The 18387-nt window shown below is 39.4% G+C and overlaps 1 protein-coding gene across 1 annotated transcript in view; it reads right to left on the bottom strand.

Moving 5' to 3' along the window:
- LOC134206955 (tumor necrosis factor receptor superfamily member wengen) overlaps window positions 1-18387 on the bottom strand; it is a 92526-nt gene that overhangs the window by 36563 nt on the left and 37576 nt on the right. Inside the window, exons 2-4 of the mRNA XM_062682698.1 lie at window positions 16205-16645; window positions 15868-16111; window positions 313-546 (exon numbers count right to left, since the gene is read on the bottom strand). Of these exons, the coding sequence (XP_062538682.1) occupies window positions 313-546; window positions 15868-16111; window positions 16205-16642 (916 nt within the window). The 5' untranslated portion in view covers window positions 16643-16645. The remainder of the gene's footprint in view (window positions 1-312; window positions 547-15867; window positions 16112-16204; window positions 16646-18387) is intronic.

Here is an 18387-nt window from a genome sequence, read left to right as displayed (position 1 = left end):
GAAGTGTGCGCTGCGGTAACCTGGAGCAGGCATAAATCACTGGTTGGAATCTTAGTACATGCCACGTCCTAATTGGAACGTCGTTGGTTTGTCAAACTAAAGCATTTTTGAGGTAAAATACAGTGCCAAATTTGAAAATGAACATTAATTATTATCAGAATCTAAACGCTAATCCATCGATTGCACATAAACGTTAACGTATGAAATGGCAATTAACAGCAAGAACTCCATCTGCCAATCCAAACAGCAAATTTACAGAAGAGCATCTGTTTCAATGTTTTGTATCAAAATATTAAAAACAAAATCACTCACCTAGCAACTGATCCATGTAGACGCACCGCACCTCAATCGGGTGGTGGTGATGATGATGGTGGTGTCCCCCGAGCAGGGCGCTGGTGCTGCTGATGCTGTCTCCACTTCGTTCACCGCTGCGGTGAAACCGTCGCTGATCCCCGACCAGCACATCATCCAGGAAGATCGATCCGTTCTCGAGCTGCTGCATGCTGGACAGATGGCTCATCAGCTGCGCGGAAAGGGCCTCCATATCTGCGAAGGAAGAAAGCAACCACTCAGAATAGATCAACTAGGCAATATGTTAGGTACATAAAGGACGTAATTGGATCCTTGAAAATGAGAATCGATTTCCTTCTTTTGGGCGGTGTGCGGCTGCGAGACGAATGTGATTTGTCACGTCCATATTGTCGTGTCGCGCGCTAAGGAAACTCGAACTAGGGCACGTGCTACGCACATTTCTGTTCATCTGAATGAAAGAAGGACAGGAGAAACAGCAATTGAAGTAGGCTCTGCTCGTGACGGAAATCAAACTTCCGATCCATGACCTGCTGCTGAGGGAAGGTGACTAAAAGATCGCTCAAGTGGGGCAGGTTTCTGTTTTTCAAAGACCTTTCGGTAACGTTTTCTTCAAGTTTGGTTTCATTCTTCCGAGGTAGAAAGAAAAACATAAACGGAGACATACTTCCGGACCGGAGGCTGAGCAGCGGAAGCAAATTGATGCATTTTTTCCTCGATCTAAAAGAGATTTTTTTCCCTCCAAAAAGGTACTTGAAAAAACATCTCGCAAACTAATTTATGAGTTTATTTCCTCAGTCAAAATTGTGGTAAGCAAACACAGGAGGTATTTTTGGACGGTTAGCTCACTTTGACTTGAACGGGAAGCAGCTCAGAAGCAAGCAACATTCAACTGCGCGAATGAACGTAGTTAATGGTTGTCGATTTTTTAAACTGATTTCACTGATGTGCGCGCAATGTTTATCCAATGAGGGAAAGATGTTTTCCATCGTCAGACCGAAAATCGATATGACGAAGTCTAGTCTCAGTCCGCAGTCAATCAGGGAAGTAGGGTGCGAGACCCAACCAACGAACGACTGAATATTTTATTCTTGTGGCAACATTATTATCTGAATACCAAATTGTGTTGTCTGTAGTCAACGAAACCAAATTCGAAACAGAATAGGACAATGGTTGCAGAATAACGATTCCGATTGGCCCCATCACCCTACAATTGTATATTCTTGCTTGTCTCGGGTTGTCTGTTTCTAGTCAGACGGAGTCAGACTGTTTCAGCCGATGATGGCGGGAAAATCCGAACGGAAGCCATTTAGCTCGTTTATCGATTAGCAACAAACAACTGCAACTTTCTTCGATGGTGAAAACGTGTTTACTTCTTACCGTGAAATACCGAGAAAATTGAGTCGTGTTGATTTGTTGTTTCACAGCTTAATTTCGTAGCGTGAGAAACGATCGTTCTGCTAACCAATGTGGTTGCGAGAAACAATTACGCAGCAAACGACCTTCCGGTCAGCCTTGTTAAAACAAATCCGAGGATGATGAGTCTATTTCTCGGGCAGTCAGCTAATCACAGCTAGAGAATGAGCTGATCATTTAGTTTCCAATCCACAGCACTTCTCGAAAGTGAAGTGTTTTCGGAAATCCTTCCCGCCCCATTCCTATTTCAAATTGGTTTGAACTTTCGCGCAAAAATAGTTCTGGACAGTTGCTCTCAGTCCTGCGACCACTGCCTTAAACCTATAAGCCCGCGCACTCGAGTAGAGGTGTGCGCCGGTACGAAGTCAAATCAGGAAAATCGAACCACACGTATTACCCCCTCCAAAGCCATTTTGAATAACAAACACGAAAGACAATCACCTTGCCATACATAACCGTTCCAAAGGGACTCGAGGGGCTGAAACTAGAACTACGCCCATCATCCAATCCATTACCAAGATCACCCATGTCAGAATCCATGTTCCTGCATAAGCGGCCATAGCTGGTCTCGATCGATAGTATCAAATATTCGGCTTTGAAGTCGATGAATGGATGCTGTGAGGGTACTTTGTATTCGGTCATTTCAATACTTGACGCACAGCAATCCCCTGGTCCGTGGTAGAGCGTTTGCCCAGAATTTCCGCCCTTTTACTGCCTCACGAGCTTTTTTGCAATTTTTACTAGTCGATGACATAAAATTTGGAATACTATTCGAATGACACTTAGTCGAAAGGACATTTCTTCGAATTTGGATGAAGGGACATTTAGTCGAAAATGATATTTTAGTCCACTAAAGACGTAGGACATTTGGTCGAATGACATTTGGACGAAAAGACATTTAGTCGGAATCAGATTTTAGAATGAAGATTCTTCGTACATTTGGTTGAATGGACATTTGGTCGAAAGCGAATTTTCTAATGAATAATCTTGGTACATTTAGTCGAATGATGTTCCGTCGAATGGATGTTTGAAAGGAAGAAACTTTAGTCAATATTAAGTGAACATTGAATGATTTATTGCGGTGTTTCAAGAAGTCACATAATTATTGCTCCAATTTTGTCCAAGGAAATATGGATTCACAAAAAGAATAAATAATAGGAAAACGGTAAACATTCCCGACAGGATATAGGGCACTGCACGGACTGCTTTGTCTCTTTCTCGCTACAAAGAAATTAGAAAACAACAAGGCCAGTAAACGTCAAAATTTATAAGGAACGAAAGAGAAAGATATTATTCCGTGCAGTGCCCTATTGACTTTGGCAAACCCCTCTAACCTGCTACGATGAATCTATACTACCTGATCAAAAGATATTTAGTCGAATGATGTTTCGTCAAATGACACTTTGTCGGAAAGACTGTACGTCAAATAGACATTACGCCATACGACTATTTGGTCAATAAATAACGAATTATGGTTGGAAGTGAATTTTATACTGAACTAGAAATTGTATAAGCATTAAGTGAAAGAAAGAGTATCAATGAAAATAATAAGAAAAGCATTTCCATTTGATCAAATGTCCCTTCGACTAAACGTCCTTTGGACAACATGTTATTCGACTAAATGTCAATCACCGAAACGTCCCAAAGCCGACTACGTAGAAGTATTGGCAAAATAAAAATGATATCGATTGTTTTTCAGCTTGTGCCAAAAAATATAATCGAGGGTATATCACCGTTTGTAAGTTTTTTTGTAGGTGAGTTCCCGTTTGTTCTGGTAAAAAATCTTCATTGGCTTCTGTATTCGTTTCTTCCGCTGTTGTTTCTTCCTCACGACCACTAAATTCCTTCAATTAGTTCAACCATGTATCTTGTGGATTATTTATTCAAATTTAATCAAAAATCTATTGACTAATTATCCATTTTACTAAATTATCTATTTTATACTGAAATTCGCTTTCAACATTCTACCAAATATCCATTCGACTAAATGTCCATTCGAGCAAATGTTCCTTCGACCAAATGTCCCTGCGATCAAATGTCCCTTTGATCAAATGTCTCTTCGACCAAATGTCCTTCCGACTAGATTTCATTCCACTAAATGTCATTCGACGGAATGTCACTCGACGAACTATCTCAAAGCCGTGTTCAACGGGGAAGGCTCGTTTTGGTCATAGGTCATTAAGCCGAATTGGTCATTTTGCCGAATAGGTAATTTGGTCGAATAGATCATTTGGCCGAGTAGGTCATTTGGCCGAACAAGTCATTTGGCTGAACAAGTCATTCGACCGAATAGGTCGTTGGGCCGAATATGTCATTTGATTAAATAGTTTATTTGACCTCTGACTTCTCAATCATAATTTCTCACTTCTCACTGCGAAAAAAGAGAAATGAGAAGATAGAAACCATGAGTGAGAAAAGAGGCGTCTTCCTTCTTACTTCACTCTTTACATTTTTCACAGTGAGAAATAAGGAGTGAGAAGTTAGAAGTGAGACGTCTCACTTCTCACTCCTCATTTCTTACTTCTCACTGTGAAATATAAGTAGTGCGAAGTAAGAAGTGAGGAAAAAGTCGTCGCACTTCTCATTCCTCACTTCTAACTCCTCCCTGTGGAAAGTAAGAAGTGCGAAGTAAGTAGTGAGTCGTCTTACTTCTCATTTCGCACTACTCACTTCTCACAGTGAGAAGTGAGAAATGTAAAGTGTGAAGTGCTAAGCGAGACGTCTCACTTCTCACTCCTCGTTTCTCACTTATCACATCTCACTGTTAAAAGTGGGAAGAGCAAAGTAAGAAGAGTGACGCCTCTATTCTCACTCATCATTTCTAACATCTCATTTATTACTTTTCGCAGTGAGAAGTGAGAAATGATGATTGAGAAGTGAGACGTCGAATAAGCTATTTGGCCAAATGACATATTCGGCCAACGACCTATTCGGTCAAATGACTTGTTCGGCCAAATGACCTACTCGATCAAACGACCTATTCGGCCCGATTGGTATAGTCGGCCTAACAACTTTCGGCCTAATGGAGTTCAGCCGAATGGTTTTCGGTAAAACCCTCAGCGTAGTTCGGCCAAAATTGAAATATCATCAGATCATGTTAAAATTTGCTGAGCTGTTCATCATTCGATAGAATACCGTGAAATGATTTAGAATGATGACACATTGTTTAGTATTTATTTCGGCGGTAAGTCGTTTGACATAATGGTCATTTAGCTCAATAGTTTTGAAATCACCAATTTCGAAATTAAAGCAAGCATGTTAAATTCTTCAAAATTATTGTCGCTTTTACATCATAAGAGAGATGCTGTTTTTTATATCTACCCTTCCCACTTAGCATCTGTTTTTCTCGGCAGAAGAGAGGATATGATTCCTCTTTTTCAATTCAGGCATCGGTGTTGGGCAAGTGGAGATATGGTCCGTTTCTTTCGAAGGTTCCATTTGACAGGCAGATGGCAAAAGAGGATATGACTCTTTCTTTCTATTCAGGTACAGACAAACAGACGTAACAGCTAGAACAATTTCCTGAAAAATTCATCGCTCAGTTACTCTGCCACCATCTTGCGTGCATGTTGCACGAAATCAAATTTAGTACAAGGGAATTTCTGCAGTGTTACGTCTGTTTGTCTGTGATTCAGGTATTTGCTTAGAAAGAGGCAAGAGGAAATATCACTCCTTATTTCAATTCAGACATTTTTTTCAGTTTCAGGAAAAGGGAATAAAATCTCTTGTTCGAGGGATGCATTCGCCTGACAGAAAGCAAAAGATGATATGATCGTTCGTTCAATTCAGACATCTGCTCGATTCAACGGTACTTGATAACCCCGGGCAGTTACCAGAGTGCATTACTATGGATGTCACTTATCTTCTGCTGAAGGATCAGAATACTTTAAATCCAGCCACGTACAGACCAATATCGTGCCTTTCGAGTCTGTACAAAGTGCTGTCATCGACAATAGCGAGCAGAGTGTGAAAAATGGTGCAGTCGTTGTTGGACAGACCACCTACAAGCAAAGAAACCTTAGCATGGCGTATATCAACTACAAGGAGGCGTACGTCTCAGTACCTCACTCGTACTTTTTTAAGGTACTGCAGTTGTACAAGATAGGTTACGTCATAAGACTAATGAGCGATTCCAAGCAACAGCATCAAAATTTAAGAAAATTTTTAATTCATGATTTTCTATTGAGTTGAAACTTTGCACAGTTTTTCAATTTCATCTAAATCGTCATTTTTCGATATCAAATCTTCATATTGAGTCACGACTAACTTTTCAAAAGGGTGTATGTGAAAATGGTTCAAAAATATTTAAAAAGCTGCACAGCAAAAACGGAATGTTCGATTGTTATGATTTTTTCAGCAAAGTTAGACAACTAAATGGTGATTCTTAAGAAAATGTGCACAGTAAAAAAAATTGTTTGCCTTTAAAAATATCATTTTTGTCACAAAAACTCAAATATCTCAAAACCCTATCTTTTTTCGAACGTAATTTTTTTAGGGAAAACGGTCCATTATATTAGCTATCTACCATAAAAATTTGGTGATGGTAAACTAATAAACAAAAAAGTTATGACATTTCAAACATTTCACAATTTTCACATATAGTAAACAAAAAAAAATTTCCGTGTGTTTTTTTTTTTCAAGAATCGCAGTTTGATGCTGATTTTATTGTTAAGGGCCTTGCGTGAGTTAAACAAGTTGTTTGTATGATATTCCATATTTATGTATTCATCGATATTATGTATATTATATGTATAAATATTATATGTATAAATAAATAAAATGAATTAATATTATCCTAAGTATTAAATTAAATGTGGCAGTTACACAATGTTGTTATAGAAACTCTAAGAGTTTTGGGTTTGAATTTTGGTATGGGTTATGACATCATGAAAACAGTTTATTAATACTTATTTTTATTTATTTTTATTCAAATTTTTAAAATATCGAACACTTTTGAATTATTATCAGCACAGTTTGAGTATAGTTTTGCTTTAATTTTATTTTCCGACAATGGAATGAAACAGTGAAATTTTTGGGTTCCTTGGATCGTTTTCGCGTTATTAAATTGCTCGCTGAGCTCTGAAGCCTTTATTTCGTACTCTTCAGTAGTAGTAAAACAAAATGATAATTTGGTTAAATCTTTTCTTTTCTACGATTTGCCCAATCAAAAAGTTCTTTCGCAGTTTTAATTGGATGCTCACGTTCTTTGGCTAAACTTGCTCTTGTGGCCATGCGCTTTATTGTTCCTCCAATAGCATCACAAGGACCTTTGCCATGTGATGTAGCAAAAAATGCCATTCTGCATCAATTCCGTACATTGATTTAAATTGACATAGGCTCGAAAAATTCTTACGATTTTGTACTGCGACGCTGCTCCATCAGACATGAAATATATCTTTTGACTTCTTTATGCTTATCAACGCGTAAAAAGTTAATCATTTTTCAATGAACAAGTTTACGGATACTGAATCGTGTCTTAAATCTTCGGAAATTATAATAAAACTTAAGTGTTCAATTTGCGTACTTCCATTAAAATAAATAACGAATGGATGAATTGTAGCTTGTTGTACGTTCCAGTGATGGGACTGCACTTCATCTTGCAATACAAAGCTGTAATTTTCAGAAAAATCACAAATGACTAAAAATTCACCATTTTGTAATGTATTTTTCGTATTTTTAAAAAGCTGGATTGTTCTGTTTTAATGAAATCGTGAGGGATTAAACTTTCTAATTTCAAGCAAAAATATGACACAAACTCATCTACAGGTTTTACAATAGTTTCTATGTCACACCTATCCGTGGTCACCCATTGCTCAAATGATAACTGATCAATATATTTTTCTTCAAACTCAGCGAATAAAGTATTTTCCAATGATGAAGAATCTGGACAATCCGAACAAGATCGTAGATAGCAATTTGATGTTGTATTTTCACACAAAAGACTACCAGTTAACATTTTAATATCCTTTGTTAAATTGATTCTTTTCAAACTATGTAAAATAAGATTAATATTCTCATGAGTTGTGCACACACACACATTATGTGTTCCTGAATTGGAAAGAAGCTTACATTGCCTTGGCCGAAGGCTTGCAAATGAGGAAAAACCTATTTTAATATTATCGTGAATTTCCTTGAAGCGTGTGTACGCTTCTTTCAAAGTCGTCATCATTAATCGTTTTTGGATTGCTTGACGCTTTCCATCTTTTTTTACTGATACATAATCTTTTTGACCAGGCATAGCTGGACTTACTTCATCATCTTCAAAATATTGAACTACTATTTCTTTTGTCTCATCTGTTAATGCAGTACTAGACCTAGTATTTTTGGTTGAAAGACAGTTATTCTTCAATTGTTTTGCCTCTTTTACTGTATTTCTATTGGTTTTGAACTCATCAATGGCATCCTGAATAGACCACGAACTTGGCAGCATCGACAAAATCAATAATTTTTCTTTCCTTGTCGTGGCTGCATTCGAGAACCTTTCCTTCATATTTATAATTACCTCATCGTAGTCTGTATTTTCCACATCATCAGGTCCCTAATTTGAAGAGGTTTCTTCGTACAGCTTCGTTTATTTCACGGTATTTTTCTCCGGGTAATAAACGTAGTCCATCTTACTCCATTTAATCGGAGTCACTTTTATCCCAGCTATGCCCTCGTTAAAGCGTTCGATGTTGACCTTTTGGATACACTCATCTTCCGATTGCTGTGTTGAAACAGAGTTCGCTGATGGTACGGTGGCAAGCCTCTCAGCACTTAATACTTCTGGTAATTCGTCAGTTGCTGTCGTTTTCGAACTTGCTGCGCTCTGCCGTACTGATGATATACAGATTGCTCTTTTGTCAACGTTTAGACGGCAGGACGTGCAAATGCGTAAATTTGTATTCAATGTGGACATTGGAGCATAACCAGTCGCTTTCAGTTTATCTATGGTGCTTTCGGTGAGATTTCGTAACTCTTTTGAACACTTTTTCCATCAAACGGCCTACAACAGTTGAGAAAGTGGCTACTCATGTTGTTCGTAATATTTCAATAAACAAAATCACTTTTAAGTTTTTACTGACTAGTTTGGTGTCATTTGCTTGACTGAAGAAAAATTACTATAAGATCTTTAACAACCTTAGTAGTAGTAATTTTTTGCTTTTTCGTGAGCATTGTCATGGTATGTACCTATCATGCATTTGTTGTTGTTGAAGATACCCGTTTCCTCCCGATCATAAAGTCTATTCTCTAAGAGGTATATTTTTTGCAGGTAAACTATAGACGTACACGTGTATATAAATCTTTGATTTTGCAGCTTTTGTCTTAAAAATAACATTTCTGATATGTTTCTATCAACGTTATTATCAACAGGTTTCAACACTATTAAAAGAATTTTTCGCCAGTCACGTGCAATGAAAATTATGACACTATCAATACTTTTGATCACAACACTAGATCGTGTCTAAGTTTCTTATAGATGCTATGAATAATTAAATCAAAATATCATGAAAACAACTTGTTTAAATCACGTCCCTTAACAATAAAATCTGCATCAAACTGCAATTCTCGAAATAACTTACACAGAAAAAAAAATGTTTTTACTAAATGTGAAAATTGTGAAATGTTTGAAATGTCATAACTTTTTTGTTTATTAGTTTACCATCACCAAATTTTTATGGTAGATAGCTAATATAATGGACCGTTTTCCTAAAAAATTAAAAAAGATAGGGTTTTGAGATATTTGAGTTTTGTGACAAAATGATATTTTTAAAGGCAAAAAATTTTTTTTACTGTGCACATTTTCTTAAGAATCACCATTTAGTTGTCTAACTTTGCTGAAAAAATCATAACAATCGAACATTCCGTTTTTGCTGTGCAGCTTTTAAATATTTTTGAACCATTTTCACATACACCCTTTTGAAAAGTTAGTCGTGACTCAATATGAAGATTTGATATCGAAAATGACGATTTAGATGAAATTGAAAAACTGTGCAGAGTTTCAAATATTTTCGAAATGGTCGCTCAGGATCGACTGACATGCCCCCGTGGAATGCCTCTAATGCAGCACGCTATGGGAATGTAGAGCACGCCCCTACACAATACCGATAATGAAAAGGTATTATACTGCAGGACTCTAAGCATATTCCAAGGCGATACCTTTACTGCTGCTAACCGCAAAGCCATATACAGTTGTGCTCGACTTGCGGTTAGCAGCAGTCTAGTCCTCTATGATTTTGCCTTGCCATAAACCCTCTCAAAAGAGCACTCAATCAACACAACTATGGCTATCATTTGAAGAGTAGGGAAAGGAGTACAAACATTACCCGCACCTTTCTTTATGGACGATTTGAAGCTCTTGGCGAAATCTGTGGAGAAGCTTATGCAGCTTGAACCGGATTTCAGCAACGAAATCTGGATAAAGCTTGAAATCGAGAAATGTCTACACCGGGGTTAACTGGTAGATGCCGACAGTTTCAGAGTCAGGAACAGAAGGAGATTCGAAACATGGTTGAAAGCGAAACGAACAAGTTCGTAGGTTTCCTGCAACTGAAGAGAATTCGTCACACGATGATAAAGAAAGAGCTGCAGGAAAAGTTCTTGCAACACGGTGTTTTGAAAAGCTTCTTGTCGGCCGGTAACAAGGTGAAGGCAATAAATACGTTTGCGGTGGTGACATACAGTTTCGGGGTGGTGAAAAGGCCTCCAAGCAGTCTCCAAGCAGCAGTTGGAGGCGTTCGAACGAGCAGTACGAGTAGCGTCCATTGAGAGGGTCACCCTACCATGCAAAGTTGAAGGAAGAGGCGTCACCGATATACATACACTACGTGTTTCCCAGATCCAGCAGTTGTGAAGATACTTCGTGGAGAACCAGAACGGCTACGAAATCTATCGCGCTGTGTGTGAAGCTCACCACGGCGCAGGAGGACTATCAGCTGAATTGCGACATCAAAACTGTCGACCGGCTGTTCAGCCTCTCGGTCACCACAAGGAAGTCGCCAAGATTGCGTACCAACATCTTGCTTTAAAACACAACTTGGTTGATCAGTTTGTCGCCTACTACAAATACGTGCTCCTCCCGGTATGGAAAATTGTATCGTAAAGCTGTACTGGGATCTCGAAATCATTAATGATATCCTCATTCGTGCCAATCGGCCCGATATTGTGGTCTACGACAAAAGGATGAAGCGGGTAACCCTCACCGTTATCTCAGCAATCAGAATCGTCCCGAAATCTCTTCTGAGATCCGCATAGCCTACATAGTATTCAAAAGACAGTGGTTCTTGGATTTTGCAGCATTGTAAGAAGGTTCCTGAACCACCACAATTAATACATCCGGTGCAAACGCTTATTATAGGATTTAAGTCAACCGGCGTATGAGATCTACAGAGTCTAGTCCCCTTAGGAATTTAGATTGCCCGGGGTAGGTGAAAATTCCCAGCGAGGTAGTGCCAAAACCCTGTAATAATAATATACTCAACCCTCCTTTTACGGCACTTTTTTATCCGTCACTTTGTTTTACGGCCTCCTTTTAACGGCACTGATGTAAAAAGCATTTTAAACATAATTGACATCTAAAAGTGAATATATAAGAAGGTACTCTTAGAAACCCAATGAACTAAGAAATTCTTGTACACCTTCAACAATTGTTTTATTCCAGGTCATCCAAGATTCCATGTAACCAAGGCCTTAAGTTCTACTCGCGTAACCTAAGATCTGTTATGTCTTTTGGTTCATGCCCTTTCTAATCCGTAGAATAAAATTGGATACGCCTTCAGTAACTGTTCCGCCCTGGCATATAGGCCTTAAGATCCAAAAGTGTATCCGAAGCAGAGCATAAAATAATCACCTTCACGAAGCAACTTCGGGCCGAATATTGACAAACGTCGCATGACTATTCAAAACAGAGAATGACTTACTCAGTTTTCTTCTTCACATATTCATTCATTTGATTGATACTGAGAATGGTCTTGATCGTGTTGACTTTTGACACTAAAATTGCCACTGAGTTTAACGTCGGGGTCAGATCTATGTGGGTAATTGTTGAAATCATCATTTAAGTATTTAGTTTTACAGTAAATTATTGCTTTACGAAATCTAAATAAATACTAACTGACTGATATTTGATCGGAAATTGCCGATGCTCAGTCGAATATGAATATGTACGAAGTGAGGGTTACAAAGAAGGCCGATGGGCTTCACCAAAAATATTCGATTATTTAAAGCTCTGATCCGAAGGTACGATATCTTTTTCGTAAAATGGTTTATGCCCTATTTAATGTATCAAACCAAATTGGAAACGCCTTATAACTGTTCATTTCCAAATCATCCAGGAATTTTAGGCTTTGAGGTTTACACGAGTAACGAAAGGGCTGTTATATTTTTTTAAATGGTCCATCTGCTTTCTAATCTGTAGAATCAAATTATATACACCTTCAATAACTGTTCCGTTTGAAGTCATCCAAGAACTCCCTGGAGTAAAGGCCTTAAAGGTCTACACACATAGCCAAATGGCTGTTATCTTTTTTTAATGGTTCTTCATGCCCATTCTAATCCGTAGAATCGAACTGGATATGCCTTCAGTAGCTTTGCCGTTTTAGGTCATCTGAGAACTCCCTGGAGTATAGGCCTTAAGATGCACGTTATGCAAAGGGCTGTTATCTTTTTTCAAAAATGGTTCAAGCCCTTTCTAATCCATGGAATCAAATTGGATACATTTTGAATAATTGTTCCGTTTCAGGTCATGCAAGAACTCCCTTGAAGTCTACACGCATTACCAAAAGGGCTGATAATTCTTATTAAAAATATTCATGACCTTTTGATCCATGAAAGCGAATAGGATACACCATCAACAACTGTTTCAAACCAGATCATCCAAGAATTCCCTGGAGTATATGCCTCAAGATCAACACGCGTAACCAAAGGTTATTTGTTTCTTTGAAGAATGGTTTATGCCCTTATTGATAGATTGAGCTAAATTGGATAACCCTTCAGTAAATGTTCCGTTCCAAGTCATCCAATAATTCTCTGGATCACATGACTTAAGATCTACACGCATAGTCAAAGGTCTCTAATAACTTAAAAAATAATGATTGATGCCCTTGTGATCCATAGGAAAACAATGGATATACCTTCAACATTTGTTGCATCCCAATTCATTCAAGAATTCTCTGAAGTATAGTCATTGATTACCTTGAGAGATGTTAGCCTTTTTTAATCGTTCATGCTGTTTGGGATCCCTATAATTGGATTGAATGAGCGTTCCTGGATACGCTCAAAAAATCCATTCCATCTAACATTTGCTTGGACTAGTATATGCCCTAATGGTATGCAATAATCTTTCCAAAACTATGATCCATAGAACCACATTGGATAAGCATTGAACACCTATTTTATTCAAATGATCACAAAAAGCATATTTTGTTTCAAGAAAAAGCAAATAGATCTTTGGTTACGCGTATAGGCCTTAAGGCTTGTACTCCAATTCTTGGAATTCTTGAATGACCTGGCTGCATTCAGTTCATATCCAGTTTGTCTCAAATGATCACTGAGAGCTTGTTGCATTTCTAAACGGAGGAAACAGATCTTTGGCTACGCGTATTGACCTTAAGGCCTTTACACCAATTCTTGAATGGCTTGAAATGGAACATGCATTCAATTCATACCCAATTTGGCTCAAATGATCACTAACAGCTTGTTGTATTTCTGAACGGAGCAAACAGGTCTTCCGTTACGCGTATTGATCTTTATTAAGGCCTGTTCTCCAACTCTTGGAAGTCTTGAATTACCTGGAATGGAACGCAAGTTGAAGGCATGTCTAATTTTATTCAAGAGGCGCTAGGAATAACTTCCTAAACTTCAGGGAAATCTTGGAAGACCAAAAACATGTGGTCGGGTCTAGCGAGGCTAATTCGATACCCCGTCATTTGGCCTAAAGGGTCATTGGCCGAAAGAGTCATTTGGCGTAAAGGGTCGTTTGGCCGAATAGGACATTTGGCCGAATAGGTCATTTGAAAAGTAAGAAATTAGGAATAAGAAGAGAGACGTCTCACTTCTCACTCTTCATTTTTCTCTTCTCACTTTAAAAAAGTGGGGAATGTGAGGAATGAGAACAAAAACGTCTCTCTTCTTACTCCTAATTACTCACTTTTCAAATGATTACAAATGATCACTTATTCGGCCTAATGACCCTTTCGGCCAAATGACCCTTTCCGCCAAACGACCCTTTCGGTCAAACGACCCTTTCGACCAAACGCCCCTTTCGGACTAATGACCGTTTCGGCCAAATGACCCTTTCGGCCAGGTGGTTTTTGGTCTAATGGTTTGTTCGGCCTAGTGGCATTCGGCCAAATGGCTTTCGACCTAAAGGGTTTCGGCAAAACGACCCTTCGCCCATCGGTAGAACGTTGATGAATTTACCCTTGACCATATCGTACAACATTGCGCTCCAATTGGGACTGGGCGAAGCCCTTTTGTGTCTTGTAATAACCCGTTCAATCATTGTTGAAGTAATGCCGTCTCATAGCGAATGACTTCGAGGTAAGGTATTTACCGTTCTCACGGAGAAGCCGCGCACGGATCATTGCCTGACTGTCTTGAATCTGTGTCAATTCGACCTTTTTCTGAGATGAAATCAATATTGTAAAGTAGTGGCGGGTGATTCCGACCAAAAAGATGATAACCAGAATCGGCAGAAACACCCAACTCTGCAATGTTTTCGGTATTACTTTGGATCTAGCAGATTATAAAATCTTATTTACTTTCAAGCAGAAAAAAAAAGTTTCTTCATAATACTTATATTTTATGCGAAGGCGCATTGATTAGATATACTGTCCAATCAGTAAAATATTTTCCAAAAAAATTAATCCTCATTTACAGCCTCTTGGGAAACTTCTACCGACTCCGGTAAAATAAAGTAGCTCTGTGCCCAGTTTATAAGGCTACTTTATAGTTTGGAAAACGTGTCATATGAATTTTGGACTATTCTCCAATTTGATAAAGACATTTGTGTGTGCAAACGGTCAAAAGTTGCTTCTTCGACTGGATTTAGTAGTTACACCCAATCGGTATTTGTTATATTTTCTAAAAATTCTGTATAAGAAGTTTTGGTGTACAAACCAGTATAAAGGCTGGTTTAACGTTCGGAAAACATGTCACTCGACTACAAGAACTCGGTTTCACAGTGCTGATTGAAAATACAGCTTTTTGATGCGTCTAGTACTTTTCGCATAGATTTTTGCCCAAAAAAATTGGAAAAATATTTGTAAGGCAGTATGAATTGTAATAAATTTTGTAAAACGAAGTTGAAAAATGCAGCGGACGTCTGGTCTAGTGAAACACTTGGATACTAGATAGAGACTACCCGAGCAAAGTCTGAAAACATAATGAGAGCATATAGAAAACATATTTTGATATTGATATCAAATCGAAATCATAATTTGTTTTCAAATATGAATCATCATATGACTGATTACATATTTTGATCTCATTTTGCTGTTGATTTCTGAATTGTATGATCTGACATCAAACTGTGTACTTATTTTGTTATCGGAACCAATATCAAAATTAGTTTTCGATTTGCTCTCATCGACAGCAGGAATAGTTTTCGATTTGATGTCACAGTAAGATTTTTCTGCTGTAGATTTTGATCTTTTAACCGTTAAAACGACCAAAAGGATATCAACCTGAGTTATCAAAATTAGGCGATTTCACAAAAACAAAATTAGTTATCGATTTGCTCTCAATCTTTGCTCGGGTACGGTATTAAATACATAATGTTAATTCTTACAAATTCAGAAGACGTGGAAAATTAAAGATCAGCGGCGTGACAAATTCTAAACAACGCCGTACCTACGCAAAAATAACGTGACCATCGGCGACGGCGCACAACTCTAACACCCTAGCTCTCGATGAGCGATCGCCATCATCCATTTTCAACCAAACTCAACAAGACGCAAATCACCGCCTGCTCTGAGCTGTGTACGCTGGCTGGACGACGGCTGCTGGCGACGACGAAGCAGAACATCAAATGGACCGTTACGTCGCAAGCAGTGGCCGTGTTTGGCCATTCGCCCTGTTCGTTCCGTTCCGCGCACACTTTCGCCGTCAAAACACGCGAGGTGTTCCGATGGTAAATTTTGGAGCAATTGGTATGGGACTTACCCGCGTCAAAGTGCTTCTCGATTCGCTTCCACTGGCGCGTCTGGTTCAGCGCGATGATGGCGGCGGCGAAGAAAAACAGCAAACAACCGATGATGGCCAGCAGCAGCGAGGCCGCCTGCCAATCCCACAGGATTTCTTCGGTGTTTTCGCGCTTCCTGGCCGAGCCCGGATGGGGGTGTTGTTGGTTAGCTGAGTTGTGATGCGGCCGGTGCTGGTGGGCGTCCGGTCCATCTTTCCGGCGTTCCTGTAAATTAGACGGGAGAAAAATTTTCACATTTATAATTTATTTATCCTGACACCTAATTTGTGATTCAAAGTTTGTGGTTTGCAAACCTACCTCCTTCCAGTGACGCTGCTCGTGGCGCGCTTCCGTTCGCGCCAGTTGCGCCAAATCCATATCCAAATCGCCTATCGTCCCGCAAACCGTGTCCATATATTCCTGACATGGCCGCAGGACCAGCTGCTGCTCACCGCAAACTGTACAGGGAATGCATTCTTCCCGCTCGAGATTCCACCACCGCTCCGGATCGCACACCGCTTCCGCGCCGGATAATACTGTCAACAAGGTCACCATCCCCAACGCCCATCTTAGTCTACACCCCGACGTCGCCGTCGAACTTACTGCTACTGTGCTTAAGGAACTATTGCTCTTAATACTAGCGCCGCTACTACTGTACATGACTGATCGGACTGACCAGCTGTTACTGCTGCTTCCGGGCAGGTGCCGCGTTGATCTTCTGTCGTACTGCTCCATGGGGTCGATCCAAGGTGGCATGTTCTGAAATTGAGCCAGAGAGAGAAAAAAAAGGTCACAACCAATTAGCAAAGTAGGCCGGATAGTAACAAACATCGCAACGTCCAGCGAGTGTCACGCGGTGGTGGCGGCATGCGGCAACTCACACGACTTGACCATCCACACCGGAAGTTGCCAACAACTCGCATCACCATGCGGAATACTGATTAGCCGCCCCTCATCATCGATGAGGAGAAACCGACCCATCTTCGATGGAGAAAATGTGATTACATAAAACAATGAACCGAACACATGCGGCACCGGGGCAGAAGGGAATTGTTGAGCCGGAGGGAGGATGAGGAAGAGGAACACTTCCTTATAATGCAGCGGCCCGATGTCAAACGACACGAAACATGCCATATGGAGGGAGGCCCGCGCACGCTTCCGTTGTCGCAGTGGCAGTGGCTGGTTTCTCTACTAAAACTACCGATAGGGAAAAGGGAACGAGCTGTTGTTGCCGAAGCTAAGGTCTCCGCGCGCTGATTGGTTGCGTGCGGGTTTATTAATTCTCGATATTTTATGATTATGAGTGTCATTAGCTAGCTGGGCTTCGGCGGAGGTGCTATGGGAACCATTCTCGTCGACCATTCATACATACGGTCACGACCGTAGCTAGCAGCATAGGCAATCAAAACACTGTTTACAGAATCTTTAATAATTTGATTTGCCACACAGGGATGCCAGATGATATTTTCCAATGTCTTCACAGTTGTTTAAAAATGTCTTCAAATGTCTTCAATATTAAGATTATGATTATCAGCGAAAAATTTCAAAATCCAATAGGTCTTCTTCTTCTTCAATGGCTTGTATTCCAATTGGAACTAGGCCTGCTATTCAACTTCAGGAATCTTCAGGATGAATTCCGGAGGGATTTTCTGGAGAAATAAGTGAAGGATTTTCCTGATGAATTTATGAAGGATATTCCTGAGGAATTATTGAAGCAATTTCTGGTGGAATTCCAAAAGAAACTGTAATGTTTCACTAATTGCTAAAAAGAGGTGTGCGGGGAAGCGGATACAAGGACACAAAATAAAATACATGTTTGTACGTTGATAGTCACAAAGCTACTGCCGTTTATTAAATAATGCTCTGAGTACATGGTTATTCTCATTTTCCCTATTCTCTTACTCTTGCTCTTAGTACGGTTACAACAACTCCTACACCCTTTAGAACGAACATATCAAAACGGATTTAAAATTATACAATTAGATTTTTTCTAATTAAACTTATTGTAAACATATTTCGATTACCTGATATTTAGGCACAATACCAATAGACACAGATTTTTCTGTGGATTATCTTAAAAGCTAAACAGATACGATCTCAGAATGTATAATCATTATTATATTTATACAACATTCAGTACTCCTACACATCAACTTCAATACCCTCTTTGCGTAGAAATTTCTGCCTCCAATCCAGTATAAACATAACCGTGTCACAGCAACGAAAACATATCCTTAACCATGGGTCTATTCCCTAACTTTGAAAAATATCACGCAATGCTTTTGTGATCGTCACGGCACAGAGAACAGACGTTCATCTTCATTCGCGTACTTGTGTAAAACTTTGTACTGGTCATTTTGAAGTATGTCGTTATGCCCCCGTTGCGCGGTGCTAGTGTGCTGATGAATATGGTTAAAATTTGCCGTGTTTTACTTTTTAGCGCTAGTGTTCATTCCGAATCGCTCCTAGGCTCGCTCCTAGGTGGCAGCACTACATTGTTT

Source organism: Armigeres subalbatus, chromosome 1 (assembly GCF_024139115.2).
Source record: "Armigeres subalbatus isolate Guangzhou_Male chromosome 1, GZ_Asu_2, whole genome shotgun sequence".
Lineage (NCBI taxonomy): Eukaryota > Metazoa > Arthropoda > Insecta > Diptera > Culicidae > Armigeres > Armigeres subalbatus.
This window is presented reverse-complemented; position numbering and strand designations above follow the sequence as displayed.